The 14,530-nt window shown below is 47.8% G+C and overlaps 1 protein-coding gene across 1 annotated transcript in view; it reads right to left on the bottom strand.

Annotated features, from left to right (window-relative positions):
- NOTCH1 (notch receptor 1) overlaps positions 1 to 12,688 on the bottom strand; it is an 80,602-nt gene extending 67,914 nt beyond the window's left edge. The window contains exons 1-2 of the mRNA XM_073314625.1: positions 12,537 to 12,688; positions 8,196 to 8,277 (exon numbers count right to left, since the gene is read on the bottom strand). Coding sequence (XP_073170726.1) covers positions 8,196 to 8,277; positions 12,537 to 12,594 — 140 coding nt within the window. The 5' untranslated portion in view covers positions 12,595 to 12,688. The remainder of the gene's footprint in view (positions 1 to 8,195; positions 8,278 to 12,536) is intronic.
- Positions 12,689 to 14,530: the final 1,842 nt, after the last annotated feature.

Below are 14,530 nucleotides of genomic sequence, written 5' to 3'. Positions count from 1 at the left end.
TGCAGCTCTGTGCTAATTGGGCCGCAGGTTGAGAACCACTGGTATTCCCGGTGTGCAAAAAATCTAACATATTCGAACAAGTGCAAAGCGTAATAAGCGAGCATCAAACTAGAATCGCTACACTTCTGTCACTTGGGTTATTATAAGCTGTTTGGAGCCGTCTCTCTGCTCTGTGTTTGTACAGCACCTAGCACAAGGGGGTCCTCGCCTGTTACTCAGACTCCTAGGCACTGCCGCAACACTTATAATAAATAGTAATAATACCATCCTTCTAACAGCACTGCCAGAGTATCACGCAGGATCAGGCTCTTACCCAATAGACTCGGTGCCCTGAACATCACTGCTAAAGGGATGTTTAGTGACTGTGTTTCAAAAGTTGTCAGTAGTGAAGCGGGACAGCCGAGCATCAAATACCATCGACAAGCAGAGCAGTCCAGTTAATGGGACTGCTGAGATTTGTCAAATTCCCCAAGGGGTTCGATGGTTTTAAATTAGAATAAAAGCCAATGTGCACCCAATCCACCTGCCATTCATCCCATTGACTTCAGAGGATTTTGCGGGATGCAGATCAGGGGAGAATTTGGCTCTTAAGGCCAGATTCTGTTCTCAGCTGGCTCCAATGGAATTACTCTCGATGTACAATGGAGCCGTTTCCGGATTTACACCAGTGTAACGGAGCAGTATGTGGCCCTCAGCATTGAAAGTACAATGGACGAGCTTTCAACACCGAGGGCCAAATTCTCCTCAATTACATCAGTGCAACTGCTGCAGTGATATTCGGACAGCCAGCACATGGTATTACAATTGCCCCGTTTACCAACTCCAAACGTGGGTAGGAGCACATGGCTCTGGGGCTGCACAGGGGTGTATTTACCCTGAGAGAAGGGAATTTGTCACTTCCCCCCACACCTAGTTATCCTGCTGATAGTTCTGGCCGTCCGTTTCACTGTGTCGCGCAGTCACTCTCCCTTCTACCTTATGGCTCACAAAGCTTTGTGCCTGTAAATAAGGAATACACTACAGGGCTTGCTCCTGAAAACGCTGACATATGCGGCCCATATTCAAGCAAAGTCCTCCCGAGGCTAAGAACTGCAGCAGTTGGCATTTGCGTGGCCATGCTTTGACACCCTTGCCCACACAGCCCATTGGAATGAGCGGCTCAGCTTTTCCTTTTTTGCCCTGAAAATGCAAAAGTTTACATCCCATGACCTTCCATTTGAGCCCTTGAAAGCTTCCTGCTGTTGGACAGCCCATTACACTCCAGGAATGCCATTCCATTGACTTCCTGCATTCGGCTTCAGCTCTGCACACCTGCTCCGGGGACGCAGGACACCGACTGCCAAAGCTCCGTGTTAGTTTAGCTACGGCCAAGTAAACCATTTACCTCCTGGCGGTTGTGACACTGCACTGAACCATGCAGAGGTCTCCAAATACCCACACTTCCAGGGAAACGAAATGGCCCCGTCTTTAGATGTAGCAACAGAAGCAGAATTACATGGAGGAATCACAGAGTCTGTGGTTCAACTCCAGTGGACAGGAGCAGACACGAACAGATCCTAAAAGTCTCAGCATAATTCTTCCTACACCAAACATAACTCAAGTTGTTACTGCTCAACAGGCCAGAAAGTAGAGCGAGCGCCATTAAAAACTGGGCAGGTACCACCCGCAGGCATTTACCACCGGGTGTGGGGTGGGGAAGTACACCCCTTCTAGGCACAGGGGGATAAACAGCCATCTCCTAATGGTGCCCAGTGTGATGAAGAGCAAGAGGTGCCATTTGAAAGGAAGGCTCCATTAGTCTGGCATTTGCACTGGACTCTTGTTTTCCACTATGCCCTTAGATCCCTTCAGTGCCTAGGCCTGACATAAACAGGCTTAGTTTGGTGGATGGGGGAGTTGCACAAAGGTGCCCTTTGCACTTCCCTGATCTGGTGTGCCAGGCTGGTCCTTTGGTACCAGTTAGAGGCCGAAACCCCCTCCTTCTGGGTCAGAGGCCTCGTTCAGTGTCCAATCCCAAGAGATGCTGAGCATCCACAAATCCCACCAAGGTGAGTGGGAACTGCTCATCACCTGTCTGGATATGGCCCGCAGACAGGCAGATGGATTCCTATCTAGCATCTAAGCCAACCACCCTTCCCATCAAAAGTCTACTTTGCTTTGGGAAGATGTTGATGTAGGATCCTGCAAGTAAATGCAGGCTCCTCTACCCCACAGACTTGATTTATGGCCCTGAAAAACTGTACCCATACCCTGGAGATAGCTTAGCCATGAGAACTCACCATAATGACCACACGTACACCGGCCTACGGTAATTGCACCCTGAGGCTACTAGTTGGTTAAATATGTTTATGCTCTATAAATTTCACATTCCACTCACATACATACACGTTACCAGTCAGCACGTCTATGAACATGAGCAAAATGAGGGTCAGGGCACCTCCAGGTCTGAAAAGAGAAAGTTAATTTACAAAGGATGTTAGTTTAAAACTTGCTAATTGCTTGCTGATGTATGTTATTCAGTCCTTTAACTGCCAAATTGTTTGTTTCTAATGTCTTACAAATAGAGGGGCAAAGAAGGTGGGGGAAAAGTGGAACCATCTAATGCAATATACAATAAACTGTAACAGCCTTTGGGCCAGATCCTCAGCTGGCAGAAATCAGCAGAGCTCCATTGAAGTTAACGTAGTTATGACAGGTTTCAGAGTAACAGCCATGTTAGTCTGTATTCGCAAAAAGAAAAGGAGTACTTGTGGCACCTAGTTATGACAATTCACACCAGCTACAATTCTAGCCCTCTGAGGTCAGATAGTTCTGACAGGGCAGGTTCAAGCGATGAAGGGAAAAAAAAACAAAACATAATATACAGCCAGAATCCTACACACAGTGTAGCTACACCTGCCATCATGAGTACAGGGTGTTCAGTAAACAGGATCCCACAAGTTCTAAGGCTCTTCTTTCTTGCTCAGAGTCTCTGGTGGCATTTAAGGAAAACAGAGTGATCAGTCACTGCATTAACGATTATGCTCCTTCTGTTCCCAAGCCCTTGGCCAAGGGACTGGAATAACTCAATGTGTTTTTGTGGAGGCAGAATCTCAGTCAGCTGAAGGTGGTAACGAGGGATTTCACCAAGGCCAGACTCTCAGTTCATCAGCGTAACTCCGCTGATTTCAATGAGGAAACACTTTGCACAGGCACAAGGCAAAAGGCACTGGAGAATGAGCCCCCCAAACCCCTGTTCTGAAAAACTTCCTAAATGATGTTTAGCAGTGAGGTGGCAGGGCACTGCAACCAGTTTCTTGCACTAAGCATGTGACAAAAGCTATATGCAAAGTTCAGCCATGAAATCACTCTTCCAATCCCTCTTCTGACTCTGAGAATAGAAGCCACATTGGAATGGGTGGGGGAAAAGTTTAATATATTAAAAAATCCCTATAAACCAGCATGAAATAACACAAGGGGCCAGATCCTCGGCTGGTGTGAATGGATGAAGCTCTGCTGACTCTGGGGGCAGTGCTGATTTATGCCAGCTGAGGATCTGGACCAAGATTCTCCTCCACTGGAAGCTGCAACAGGGGATGCTGGTACTTTTGTATTTTTAATCTCCCCTCTTCCACCAAGTCTCCAGGCTCCAACCATGTTCCTTCCGAAAACATGAGATCAGACTTGAAATGACCACCCAGGAGTCTCAACGTGGCTGAATCACCATGAGACTGTTCCTTTAAGAGTTTCCTCTGGTTGATTGTTTCACACTCCACCCTCTTCCTGTCCAGCATGGAGGCGACGTTTTTTCTTTGTTATTATTTCATGGAAATAACGTTGGGCTAAAGCACATGAGAAATATCAAGCCAGAAGGAAACATCCGTCCTTTAAAATGAGATAACAATGACCGAGCAGTTGAATAACTCAGAGGCCACAAAGGACTGCAGAATGAAGACTGTCGCCGGAGCTTTCTGGTTGTCGCCACAAAATTATTTTAATCTAAAGTAATAATCTCTTGCTTTTTAAAATCGAGGTTTAAACAAATATTCCCCAACTCCTACGGGTCAGATCCATTGGCCACTGCAGTTTTTTCGTTGACCTCCACGGCCTTTGGATCAGGTCCTATATCCAGAAGTTGAGCCATAAGGCTGCAGAGATTCATAAACAAAGGAAGTACTTTAGCAAACTGACCTTTTCCTCACTGCAAACCTAGTGGTTAGATTTAACCTGTTCCTTCGCCTTAACAGCTGCTTTGCTACACTGGGCCAGATTCTCAGCACGTTGGCGTAACCCACTGCTTTCAGTGATGACACAGGTGGGACTGAGTTTGTAATTCAGCCCCCTCCCAAACCATCCGCTTTTAACTAGTGGAACGGGGGCTCGTTGGGAATAAAATTCATGTCACAACAATCTTAGATCAGTCCTATTCATTTGCGATGGTACCAGTCCAAAATATAACTGTACCAATGTTTAATTAGGACCTATCACCGCAAGTCAAAGTGATCCTCAGAAAAATCTTTTCATCTGATCTGGGAACATGCTTGATTCAAATGAAAGCCTATTCCTTAAAGCCACAGTTAACACACACACCACAAAACTACACTTGTCAGTGCTGTTGCAGTCAGCGGCTAGCATCACCGTCTGCTGGTACAAGCTTTTGCAAGCCAGGCTTTTTAATGTTATAGATTGAGGGCAAGAGTTTGGTGTTGGGTTACTTTTACCTTGAGTTAAGTTCCTCGCAAGATCCCGTTAGATGAAATATCACAATCATCTTTCTAGCTGTTTGCAAGATCATATTGTTCCTGCATAGGAACTCGAAAGAGACAAGGTGGGTGAGGTATTATCTGTTATTGGATCAACTTCTGCTGGTGAGAGAGACAAGCTTTCGAGCTCACACAGAGCTTTTCTTCAGGTCTGGGAAACAAACTCCGAAACCCACAGAAGAGATCTGTATAAGCTTGAAAGCTTGTCTCTCTCGCCAACAGAAGTTGGTCCAATAAAAGATATTACCTCCCCCACCTGGACTCTTTAATGTCCCGGGACCAACACGGCTACAACTACACTGCATATAGGAACTCTAAAGGCAATTTAATTAGGCCACTTCTGTTGCAAAACCTCTAGCTGATCAAATGCCCAGGCCTCTTCATTCAATTAAAGCTCTATGTACACAGACGGACTGGCAAGGAGACATTAAGATAAAGGACCAGGAGTTTTCGGAAATGTAGCTGTAAAATAATAAAAGTAAGTGAAAGCTCATCATTTCACCCCAGTGATTTGTTTTCCATAACAGGGCTTATACATTGATAACTCTGAAACCAAAGTCACCTTCAAGTAACTCAGTTATCTCTCTGCTGTAATGAGTATCCACAACAAATGCAGAGATACTTCTCCAGTGGAGTAGCTTCTCCCTCGTCCACTATTTAGTTCACTCCACTTTCTAATTGGATTTGTGGGGGGAGCACAAAGGAGCTTTATGGCCAAACTGTGTTAAGTGCCAGGCCAAACTGAGATGTGGCCTCAAGCCAAAATGGTATGTTTCATTCAGGCGCCAATGGGAGGTGCTAACTTTTTCCACTTCTGCTATCTGTGCTCTTAACTTTGCTTTGTTTAAGGGGCTTGGAAGCAAAACTCCTAGTAAAGAGATACTTAGAGAAGTCTGAAAAATAAGATTTTGCTAACCCCATCAGCTACCTCGGAAGTTACATCTCATCCAACGTCTCAGTCCCTACTAAATTTGCCTTCCCGAAATCATCATCCATTAAAAGTTCAACCTACACAGACAGCATTCAATATTAATGGCTACCGAAACCTTAGTTTTCTGCAAAAAACAGCTCACACATTCGCAAGCAGCTCTGTATTCATGGTTAAGATCAGTCACTTGTGGCTGCCAGCAAAGAAATTCTTCAAAGATACCAAAATCTCTCTTTTTCTCTTAAAAAGGACAGATACTTTGGAGGCTTTTCCTCCTTTTAATAGAGCTTGCACACATCAGATCTAATTAGATTCCACTGCCATCTGCACATGCAATGTAAATCGGGGGAGTTGGAATTTAAGAGAAAGAAAGAAAGACAGACAGACAGACCGACTACAAGAAAAAGGAGGGGTGTAGGGTTGGGGTGGGGGATGGAAAGAGTTATGCATTCGGGGAAGCCATACATGATTAGTCACACAGCATTAATCTGCCTCCCTCAACAATAGCTGCCGAATTTCGACCGAATCCCAGCTGTCGCTCTTTGAATGAAAGAAAACAAGATTTAGAGCGTCAAGCGTTGGTAAGGGCTTCTGCAAAATAAAAAAAAAAAGTGGCGTGCATTCATTAGCAGCTCACAAAGGGACCCAACTTTTGTCCATTAAATTGTTCATGTGCCTGATTAATTTGCTGATTTTTTTTCCGGGTGGGGGGGTGGTTTGGATGGAAGGGAGGGGGCAGGAGATGACAAACTGGGCAGAATAACCCAACTGAAGCAAACATGCAAACCTGATCTTCCCCCTCCCCACCGAACGTTGTCGAGGAAGATTGCCATTCAACAGTTGGCATGGAAATGCCTTCAGGTCCCTCTGCAGAGGGGAGCTCTGAACTGGAAGTCTGGAACGGACAAGACTGTCTTCTTGGCTAGCCCCGACCTCGCACACGCTTAACAGGTGGATGGGGGAGGCTGGCTGGAAAACAAACCCATCCGGATTTTGTTTATGTAACAGTGAAGAAAAAAAAATAAAAGACTGGAATCTTATTCATTTCTCTTTGGTTATTATTCCTTGGAAGGTTGGAGTGAATCAGTCATCGCTGTGGTGGGTCAGTTCATGAGTCCTTCAGGGAATCCCAACATTTTACACATCAGTTGGCTCCATGATCCAGGATTGGAGAAGGCCGGTCAGAGAACCATCACATAAAACTATCTTGCAGGCAAAAGGTGCCTTCCTCTTACCGAGTGAGCCATGCATTTTTATGAGCCTAATCCTGCAACACAGCATGGGCCATATCCTTGGCTGGCGAACATCGACTCCACTGACTTCAGTGAAGTTATGCTGATGTGCCATAGCTGAGAGCCTGGCCACAACCGCCTCCAACCCCCATTGACTCTCATGGGAGATGGTGGCCCCTTGTCACATCCACTGAAATCAATGGATACCTAAATGTCTGTTTATTTCAGTGGCAGCAGAATCAGAGTCACGATGTTAGGAAGATCACGCTCTATTGTAAATTGACATTAGGGTGTCCACAATTCAAGAAGCATGTTGATAAACTGGAGGCAGTTCAGAGAAGAAGCAGGTGAAGGATTAAAGAATTGGAAAACATGCCTTATAGCAACAGACTCAAGGAGCTCAATCTCTAACAAAGAGAAGGTTAAGGGATGACTTGATTACAGTCTGTAAGTACCTATATGGGGAACAAATATTTATTAATAATGAGCTCTTCAATCTAGCAGAGAAAGGTATAACACAATCCAATGGCTGGAAGTTGAAGCTAGAAAAATTCAGATTTAGAAATACGATGTAAATTTTTAGCTGTGAAGATAATTAACCACTGGAATAATTTGTCAAGGGTCTCCATCACTGGCAATTTTTAGATCAAGATTGGATGTTTTTCTAAAAGATCTGCTCTAGGAATTATTTTTGAGAAGATCCATGGGTTTGCTATATAGGTCGTTGGATTAGGTGATCAGAGTGGTCCCTTCTGGCCTTGGAATCTATGAATCTATGTCACTGGGTTGTCACTGAGCGTGATCTCTGGCCAAAGGGTAGGATAAATAATAGGATACTCTTAAAATGCTTGCTGAATTTTTTGCAGTGGACATTAATGCTTTTTACAGGCCCAGCAGCTGGTTTCCAAAGCACAAGATTCTGGGGCCAGAAGCGGGAGCTTGTCCTGGAACGAATAAGGCTATCAAGAATCTCCCTTAGAAGTTACTTATTGGTCCAGATGGTCCTGCTCCACTGCCTTCAACAGGGTGACACATTTGGCCCTGTCTTGTATTTTCCCCCAACCAGGACACCACGCTTCATCACACTTCCACTGAGGCCAAAGGCCTGACTTGCACTGACTCCTATGCAAGTAGGACTGGGACCAAATATGGCTGCAAATTACTCTTGCACCTCAAATAAAGAAAATGCTTTTCCTCTTTTAGAATTCAGTCCTTCAAAGCAAAGTCAACTTGATGGCAATGTGTTCGTCTCGATAAAGGAAACTCATTGGCTCAGTTCTCTTTTATACTTACAGGCATACCCCAGTCCCATTGGAGTAAGTTTCACACTTTCCCCCATTCAAGCAGGATTCGGCAGGCTGTGTACATCGTAAACCTGCAAACAGAAGATGAGAATTAACCAGGAGCTGGGCCATGTCTACCCTACAAAATTACATCGACTGTTGGTACACAGACACCTCAATAATTACATTGTGCGTGTTGACGCTTTGTTCCTTGTGTCAGCAGTGTGCGTCCTCAGCAAGAGTGCTTGTATCAAGTGAACTGTCAGTGTGGGGCATTGTGGGACAGCTTCTGAAGGCCAGTAACAGTCGACGTAAGCAATGTAATGTCTACACTGATGCTGTGTCCACCCAACTACATCAACCTTGATGCTATGCCTCTCGTGGAAGTGGAGTTATTAAATCGGCGTGGCAAGGCAGTTCTGTCAGCAGGAGTGAAATGTTAGCATAGACACTTCCATAGTCAGGTCTATGGTAAGTTGCCTTGCGTTGACCTAACTCTGTAGTGTAAACCAGGCCTTCGACACCTCTATTAGCCTAATCCCCAGAAAGAACAAACCGAGTCTTTTGCTGATTGAAGGCCTTCTCTTACTCAAGTCTATGAGAGGTGGTCTTATACTTCACTTGTAGATGAGTGGCAGGTCCATGCTAAGAAGAGCCTGCATATTAGTCTATAACAGCAGGCTCACAGAGACGCTAGCGCTGCTAAACCTCTGGAGGCGATGGGCTCTCAGAAGATGTCCTCAAATGATGAAACACATAAAAATGCATAGCTAATTGCAACGGGTGGAGCTGTGATCAGTTTCTAGGCAGCACGTGATTTCAAAGGGGGCTGGCATAACATTGCCCAGTCTCTTGTCTTTCATGCAGGGAAAAGATGGCCTGAAAAGATAATTTTTGCAAACTTGATGGATTTTGGACTCAATCATGCATTCTTTATTCAGTTAAACTCTGAAGGAGCTCAATGGGAGCACTGCCTAAGCATGGAGTTGGTCAGGACCTTAGGATTCGGGTGACATGGGCTATTCTAAAAACCTAACCAAGGAGACAAACCGGTAATCATTACTCATGGGAGTAATCTTTATTTAAGTGAGCAGTCCATTGAAGGCTACTAGGGTAAGGATTTCAGGATCTGGTCCTTTGGGCCAAATTCTGCTCTCAGTTCCCCTGGAATTACTCCTGATTTTACATCTCAATCTGGCCTATTGATTGTAAATTTTTCAGGGCAGAGACCCTTGGCCAAAATTGACTCTCACGTTGGGGTAAAACCAGAGTAACTTCAGATCAATCAATGGAGTTACTTCAGATATAAGAGTAACAGCCGTGTTAGTCTGTATTCGCAAAAAGAAAAGGAGTACTTGTGGCACCTTAGAGACTAACCAATTTATTTGAGCATAAGCTTCCGATGAAGTGAGCTGTAGCTCACGAAAGCTTATGCTCAAATAAATTGGTTAGTCTCCAAGGTGCCACAGGTACTCCTTTTCTTTTTACTTCAGATTTACAGCAGGGTCTCTTCAAGCAGAACACATCCCTGGGTGTTTGGTGTGTCTGCAAAGCCCCAAGCATCTCTACAGCACTGCATAAAAATAATTCAGTAATAATAATTGTAGATAGGACTCTTAACCAATAAAAACCAGCAGAGGAGCCACTGCAGTGGCATGGGACATTAGTGGAATGAAGGCTGCTCATGACACAAGTTGTTTCCAATATGTAAATGGCAGTGTACAATGGAATGCCACCAAACATATGGCGACGTGCTAGCAATTCTCTAGAACAGCTTACAGGGGAAAGGGGGCTGCCACGGAGCTTTAAAGAAAAGCAGTCACAGAGCACCCTGGGCTGCTTTCACAAGGCAAAGTTATCTGCAAACTTGAAGTTCAGATTTCAGGGCAGGCTCCCATCCTTGTTCTCAGCCACCTAGCTGGGTTTCTTCCCCCCCCCCCCCTCCACTCCATACTGCTACTCTCCTGACTACAGAAAACGCTCATGAAACTATTGCTGAATTGTCTGGCTGTTCAGATATTCATGATAAAAAAAAAAAAAAAAAAGGACAAAAAGTGGCTACAGACTGTCCTACAGAGGGAGAACAGAGAGTTGTAAAGCCACAGGCACACACTCCCCTCCTTGCTCGTGGGAAAGTGCAACAGCTGCAGAGCAGAGCCTTCCCTGATTCCTAACAAAGGGGGAAATCAGAGCTACCCATTGTAAAACGTTAAAGACACCTCTTGTTACATTATTTACTGTAGGGCAGCTCTCAATCCTGTATCCCCCTTGATACTCAATACCTGCTGCCTGGAAGATCTGATTGAGTCAACTAACAGCCCTCCTACCTCCTACCATGCCAACACACTGCAGCCTGCTTTCTCTGGGGAGGAGGGAATTAAGCCAGCCTGGGTCTCTCCTCAGTTATGCAAAGTGAAGTGAAACCAGACAGCGCAAACGTTACCTAAACGGGGTTTTTTTCCCGGAAGGCTGTGATGACACCCTTACTATGAGTAAGACTTCTGACTTTGTATCATAACTCTGAAGTATGCCGGGGAACCCTACACTCCTTAAGGCACAGAGCATTGCTCAGTCCTACGCTCCCTGGTCCAAAAGCTCCAGAAGAGAAACCTCAGTCTCTCTCCTGTTTAAAAATCTTTGCTTTCAGGACAGATGCAGCTAGGCATCCCTTTTTACACACACGAGAGGTGGCTATACAGGCTGGCTGAGCATGGACCCCTTTTTTTCTCTTATACACCAACACGGTGTCTCCTGGTAAGCTCCCTTGCTTGCATCAGTGGCACTGGTTTCAGTGGGAGTCAGCGTGGCAGAATCCAACCCCCTATGTCACAGCTCGCATCTGTTTGAGCCAAAACATTAAGGGCCAGCTTCTGCTGCCTTTTCCCTGAGTAGCACTTACTCTGTGTTAGCAGGCCCCAGGCAGTAAGGGAGACTACTCACGTGAGTAGGTGCCACTCCTGTATTTATACTCTTACAGAGCGCTTTTCAAAGCGCTTCACAAACCTTTATTTTTTTTCCAGTGTTGTGAGGATAAAGGCAGGATCGAAGTGCTACATTTGCAAGCGGAGGTGATTTCTGCATGTTCAGGAGAATTTTTTTTTTTTTCTGAAAGCATCTTCCTACTCATTTCTCTCCCCTTGGCGAAGCTTATGCATCTTTCAGTTTAGGCCTTTTAGACTAAAAAAGAATCGCTGCACGAGTTTCCATTTGATGGTTTCCCCACAGGTTACTGCCCTGTGCCGAAACAAAACGGCCTCTGACATCCGCCCCAAAACTTGCGAGGAAAGGGGCTGAGAGAACAAGAAATCTGACGTCGATTCGAGAAACAGGAAACAACGAATGAACCAGGCTTTCAAAAAATAAAAGCCAGTCTCCGGCCTGAGCTTGAAAAGAGCACAAGGGAAAGACCTTCTCTCTGAGCTTTGCAACATGAAATATTCCACTGCTGAGAAAAAAGAATTCCTACCAAAAAGCCCCCCCCACACCACACCCCATTGCTATCCTGAGATCGGTTCGCAAAGCTTCTCCCCCCCCCACCCCAACCCCAACACACACGGGCTTGGGTTGTGTTATAAAGCCAGTCATGCTTTCCAGCCCTGGTGATGGCAGCTTTTAAAGGCTTGCTCCTCTCAGGAGAGCTCGAGAGAACCAAGTTTGAAGAGCACTCAGCTCAACCCACCCCACTCTTCCCCGCCTTGGATTTGGTTGAGGGCTGAAGGTCTGCCACCTTCTGAGGCAGGATCAGCTCTCCCCACGGACTGGTTTAAAAGCGAGGGGGTTAAACACACTGGATTCCCCGCCCTGAAGCTATGCCAGCCACACACCCTCTCAGGTGGGTTGTGATCTTTTAAAATCAGAGGGGAGTGGAGAGGAGAGATTCCCTCTTGGAGGGCAGTTGGTAGCAGACGGCAAACGAACACACACACACACCCCCAGAGCAATTTCACTCCGGATTGCTCGTTTCCCCTGATAAGAGCAGAACTTTTCAAGCCACAGCCTCTTCCCCTTCAGCCTGCTCTGGGCTGAGCCGCTGCCCGTCAGCCCTTCTTTCACTTTGCAGAGGGTTTCACCCGCCTTAGCGTGAGCCCCGGCCTCTCCCCCCTAGAGCCCCCCAGCAAGGAGCTCTGTCCTCTTCTCCAGTCAGCAGGGGGAAGAAGGGAAAGACACGGGCGAGAAAGTTTCCGCTTCGCCTGCGAGGGGAGGCAGGACTGTGCTGGGACACGCCGGAGCCCAGCTCCAGCTCCCGGCCGGGGCGCCACTTAACTTCTGCTCCGGAGCATCAACTCTCTGGCGGCCACAGACGCCCCGTCCCAGCCTCTCCCTTTCCCCCAGGCCCAGCCCTGGCCCCTACCTCGGCTCAGCACGGGCAGCAGCGACAGCAGGAGGCTCTGCACCAGAAGCTGCTGCATTCCTTCTCTTCGAGCTCCACACGGGCGTCTCTCTTTGCGCTGGTCCTGGCCCCCCCCTTTTCAGAGCCACATCGATCCCGGGGCGCCCCCAGCCAGCCGGCGGGCATGCAGGATCCTCCCCTCTCCCCCCCCAAAAAAGCACCCCCAAACTCAGGCGGGAAAAGGAATCCGCTCCCAGGGAGAAATGCCCGGTGCCCCCAGAGACGCAGAGAGCCGCGGCGCCCCGTGCAACCTCCGGCTGCAAATCCCCCAGCGAGGAGAAGGAGGCGGCTCTGCGCTGCGCTCTCCGCCCTTTTCTTCCCCCCCCCCCCCCCCCCCGCCCCTGATCCTTCCGCCCAGGTGCCCCGGGGCTCAACCCAGCGCCCTGCCAAGGGGCAACGGGGAGCCTGCCCCTGCGCTGCAGAGGAGCAGGTGGGGGCGGGATCGATTTGGGGAGCTGCTCCCTTTAAGCCCCTGCGCTCAGGGGGAGCCTGGGCAGGGGAAACTCCTTGGCGTCGGGAAGTTTCCCAGGCTGCTGGAAGTTTTGTGTGTGCGCGCGCACGCGGAGGGATCCCTGCGCTGCTCATCCCCAAGCGGGGTTGGGGTGTCCCCCCCCCGCCACCCCCGGGATGCCCTGCCCGCGTCCCAGCCCGGGGCATTCTGCCCCTGGGCTCCAGGAGGGCGCTGGGGCTGGTGGAAGGGTAGGAAACTCTGGGGAAGTGTGTTTGCCCCTGGGCAGCAAGAGGGGGACTTGAGGCTGCATGTTGCTGGGGAGCCGTGGGGGGGGGGGCAAGAGCTGGGTGCTGCTAGAGGACAAGTTGTATCCACTATTCGGGGGGTGGGAGAGAGTAACCCCCCCCCCCCACACACACACACACACGCACGAGGTCTGTGGGGAAAGTCATTGATAGCCAGGCTGCAAAACCTGGGGACTGGTGGGCGGGGGGGGGGGGGCAGTATTCAAATACGGCACAACAGATGCACCCACAAAAATGTGCACTCAACCCCTGCACCTCCCAGAGCCTGTGTTGTGTGTGCACCTGGATCGGGTAACCCTGTGGCTAGCCACCTATCAAGGCAGGTAACTGCGGGGTTTTGTGAGAGCAGACAGGTTTGCCTGCCTTTCTGACAGGCCAGTCCGGGAGAGGAGGTCTGTTCAATTGTCCAGCTGCAGATGGAGAGGATGCATTTTCACCAGGGCAGTGGATGCAACCTGCATTTTTGCAGGTGCAGTGTGAGCAGCTCCAAGTTTGGCAAGTGAACAGGTGAATAAACAGGTCTGTGAGGTCACCTTTTGTGTCTGCCTTGACAAACCTGCCTCCCCCCCGCGGAGTCCCACAGTCTCAGACACCTCTGGGTCTCCAATGTATTGACTGTGTGATTGACTTTTGCTCTTGGAATGTGCTTGGTTACACAAAGTGAGGTGACTTATCAAAACCATCCCTATAAAGATTTATCCACCCCCAAGCCCCTGCATATTGGGAATGCATTTTTACCTACTCCTAGCATATATATTCTGCTCCAGTGGAAATAGCTCGAGTGGGGTCTGTTTGTTTATTTCTTTTGTGCTATAAACTTCTGAACTTTCAGCCAAAGCTCTGGCCTACAATAAAGAAAGAAATTAGCTAACTAAATAAAAGAAGGCCTGGAAGCCAATTCTAGAGGAGGGAGGAAAAAAACCCAAACTTGAGCAAACGCCTAGCCCAGACACCTGCATGGGCAACATTAAACGCTGGCTGCTGCCATGTGCTGTAGCTACCTCTGTATTTTATTCTGGGCACCCTGTTCCTCTAGCTCTCTCCTGTTAGGCCGGCTCCATCCAAGGGCCCAGTCCTGCAAAGCAGAGAGCTGTCTCTGGAGTCAATAGGATTTCTGTACGTGGCAGGCTTGCAGGATGGATTCCTAAATGTGACTACCGCTAGGAACTTAACAAGGACAACTAATTGTAGTTACTAAT

The sequence above is a fragment of the Lepidochelys kempii genome, chromosome 16 (genome assembly GCF_965140265.1).
Source record: "Lepidochelys kempii isolate rLepKem1 chromosome 16, rLepKem1.hap2, whole genome shotgun sequence".
Taxonomy (NCBI): Eukaryota; Metazoa; Chordata; order Testudines; family Cheloniidae; genus Lepidochelys; species Lepidochelys kempii.
Note: the sequence above shows the minus strand (reverse complement) of the source record. Positions and strands in the feature narration are given on the sequence as shown.